Source organism: Rhagoletis pomonella, unplaced genomic scaffold, assembly GCF_013731165.1.
Source record: "Rhagoletis pomonella isolate Grant_MI unplaced genomic scaffold, Rhpom_1.0 Rhpom_scaffold_00002, whole genome shotgun sequence".
Taxonomy (NCBI): domain Eukaryota; kingdom Metazoa; phylum Arthropoda; class Insecta; order Diptera; family Tephritidae; genus Rhagoletis; species Rhagoletis pomonella.
This window is the reverse complement of record NW_023458556.1, coordinates 10,721,129-10,724,596: the sequence shown is the minus strand read 5'-3', so window position 1 is coordinate 10,724,596 and position 3,468 is coordinate 10,721,129. Positions and strand designations below refer to the sequence as shown.

At 32.3% G+C, this 3,468-nt stretch overlaps 1 protein-coding gene across 1 annotated transcript in view; it reads right to left on the bottom strand.

The window, feature by feature from the left end:
* LOC118733067 (blood vessel epicardial substance-like) overlaps positions 1-3,468 on the bottom strand; it is a gene marked incomplete at its 3' end in the record, with an annotated part of 121,302 nt that continues 117,834 nt past the window's right edge. Inside the window, exons 4-7 of the mRNA XM_036462257.1 lie at positions 3,248-3,350; positions 3,018-3,167; positions 2,805-2,940; positions 1-38 (exon numbers count right to left, since the gene is read on the bottom strand). Coding sequence (XP_036318150.1) covers positions 1-38; positions 2,805-2,940; positions 3,018-3,167; positions 3,248-3,350 — 427 coding nt within the window. The remainder of the gene's footprint in view (positions 39-2,804; positions 2,941-3,017; positions 3,168-3,247; positions 3,351-3,468) is intronic.

The window sequence follows — 3,468 nt, the reverse complement described above, 5'->3', positions numbered from 1 at the left end:
GGTGTTATAGGTACGGCCAAGTAATGGTACATGCTCTTCTAAAAAAAGAACAACAACACAAAGAATAAATAACAAAATATAGGATACGAGTACAAGTAAAATCATATATTTGCATAAATAAACATACAGCTCTATGTGCACGCATACTCAAATGAAACTGGTCATTTTTGCATATTTACATATGTACAACCATATGTACATTGGACCATACCAGGACAAAGTTTAGCGCAGACCCCTGAGTTTAAAGTACTTGTGCAAGGTAATTTGGAAAAACATAAAAAAAATTTTTAAAATTTTTAAAGTATAATAAGTACAATATCGATGTTCGTGTCGCGAGGAGACAATTTTTCCCCCAAAGCTCATTGACCTCAAGTACCCGTTGTTGTAGGCACCCACCAGACCTCAGTTCTTACCAGCCTAACGTACCACCCTAATGTCAATAAATTAAAGCTCTCCAAAAATCGTTAAACTTTTGCTAAGTAAGTATTTCGATTATTCCAGTAGAACTACCGAGTTCTGTAAAAAAGTAAAAAAAAAAATAAAAATTTTAAATTGCCCGACAAAACTTCCCTAGACTCAGGGGTGTACGGCGAAATTTGTTTGTTTGCTAGTACGGTCCAAGGTGCATATATTCTAAGTGTATGGTTAAGTGATGAGTACGTAAGCTCAAATGATTGCAAAAATCCAGCAAGACGAAACTTAAAATTTTGTATTATTTTGCGTTTAAAAATATACATATGACCGCGCGTCTATTCTGTACATAAATAATATCTATAAAATATTCAGATGCGTATACACTACATATAGGTATGTACATATGCACGAGTATATTTAATGTAAAACGAAATACATATTATCTTCACCAACTTACAGGTACTTAATAAATGAAAAGAATTTCAATTTAATATATGTATGTATGTACGTATATCGATTGTTTTCAGGAAGAACGTGATATTCCAAAATATACATAAATACATACATACATCCACAGAAATACGTTTACTTATAATTATAGTTATAATCATTTCAAAATATTAAATATGCCTTCCTAAAAAAAACTAAAAAAGTATACTTCCACGTGCACATATCGTGTCAATTTTAAGAAAATACTTTACTTTAGATCTTTAGACTAAAAAATAGGCGCAAGAAGAGCAAACGTATCAATTCCATGACAACCTACTACATTTTGTATGGGGCACCGCTTTACTTTGTTCTATGTGCAAAATAAGGACTTCCACAAAAAATTTTAAATAAGAAAAAAATAGTTGTAAATGCGTTTTGGGCTGAGGCAGTCCGTTCTAACTCCCCATATAAAAAGTTTCTTGGTATTTTTTTTTCAAGTTAATAATTTGCAAACTGGTATTACTTAGTACTTAAGAAAAATTTGAAATATACTAAAAAATACAGTCTTTTGAGCTTAATATTAAAAGAATTCATCTGGCGATTGATGAAATTACGTGAATAGTTTTCAATTATCAGGCACATGCTGCAAAACGTACGATTTGAAATCGATGCGATTTGCAAACTCTTTTTGAATATTTGTAAGGAAGGTAATAAATATTTCAAATGGAAATGGCGAGAAACACATCATTTACGTCATATCCATCGATTCAGTGACAAATTTTGCCTTTTTGTTAAGAAATCTCCAAAGTAGGGTTTGCAAATCGCAAAGATTTCAATTCGTACGATTTGCAGCACATGCCCGAATATCTCAAATTTATTGGATTTTAATTTTTTTAATCTTGGTAACGAGCCCTAAAAATGATTTAAAATTTTTGAAACTTTCGTAGAAGTCCTTAATATACAAAGAGCAAAATAACAATATGTATTTGGATCTTGATTTTTTAAGGACCACCCTACTACCTACCTTAATATTTTTTAAAGTAATAATGATTATTCAAGATTATCCCCGAAAGTTTTATAACATTTCTTCGCTTTCGCTTGCACTATGTCCACATATATCGTTGTAAAGATCATACAGCTCATCGTTAAATCGTCTGCGGTATTCGCCATCGCCAGCGTGTAAAGGTCCGCGCGTATTTCACTATTAAGTTATGTTAATATACATTTGGGGTATTCACAACGGTGTCGTAAGTGTCATATGTCGTAAACTTGAAACGGCTAAAAATATTTTTAGGAGGTTCGTAATGTACTAAAATATTTAGTTGCATTTCAGCAGCGAATTTAGATAGGGTCTTTCTACATTAAGGTAACGATATGTATGTTTGTCTATCTACCCGCTTACAATTAAAATAAGAAAATAAAAAACTTTATTTACAGAGGTGCTTTATATGCACATAATTTACAAACCTTGTATGTAAATATGTATGTATACACGAAAAAAAAATTTGTTTGGCTATACCGTTAAATATGTATATTAATAAAACAATACTAACTTTTAGAAATCCATAAAAGGCATTCAGCATTGACAACAACCAACTACATACACATACATATACACATGTATCCTTAAGTAGTTAGTAACGTTCTGCCAGTACGAAGATAAACAATTAAAACTTCTTAGCATTCGAAATGCACTACCCAATCTACGGTTAGTAACGCTATGTTAAATAGTATGATTTTATGTACGAGTATTAGTATGTATTTATTGACCAACAGATGTCTCTTTAAATATATAGTTTTCCAAATTTACATTCTCCACTTAATATCCCCTGTTTCCATAACGTACTTATCGACCTATAAATCAATCTAGATTTCTACCTTTTTCACACAACACACAAACAAAAACAAAATATCTAGGTAGTAGGTACATATGTATGTATGTATATCATCCGGAAACTCACCTTGAAGTTGGCGATTTATTAATGCCGTTAGTCCATGACCTTCCACATTTTTCTTCATAATCAACATTGGTTTGTCTTCTGCATCGTCATAATTGCCCGATGGCAAAAACCCGTTACTTGCTATAGACTCACTCACCTAGCATCAAGTGGAAGACAAATGAAGTGGTACATATGTACATATGTATATAGTAGCAGCACAGTTATGGCACCAACCTGAGTTACTTGCATTAGCTTTTTAACGACATCCCGCCCCAAAATATGATCGAAGACCGATTGTAAAAACGGTTCGGCCATTATAGATAATTTTAATTTGTCACGATGCCAAATAAGAACACGTGACTCTTCCATAGCCATTATAGATACCTGTGAAGATTTAGAAATAAAAGTGTGTAAAGGAGGGATGCAAATCCAAAAATCCTTCTTAATCCTATTTAAGTACATACTTGAAAATAATCGTCAGTAGAGACTCCAAACCATTCGGGCGAATCTAGGAACTGATGAGGAAATACTATATGCAAAGCTCTTTGGTTCTGTGATACAACCAATCTGAAAAGGAAAATGTGAAACACAAAATGGAACGAGTACTTAGTTATATGTAGAAATGATATATAGAATTGATTCTAACGGGTGATTTTTTTGAGGTTAGGATTTTCATGCATTAGTA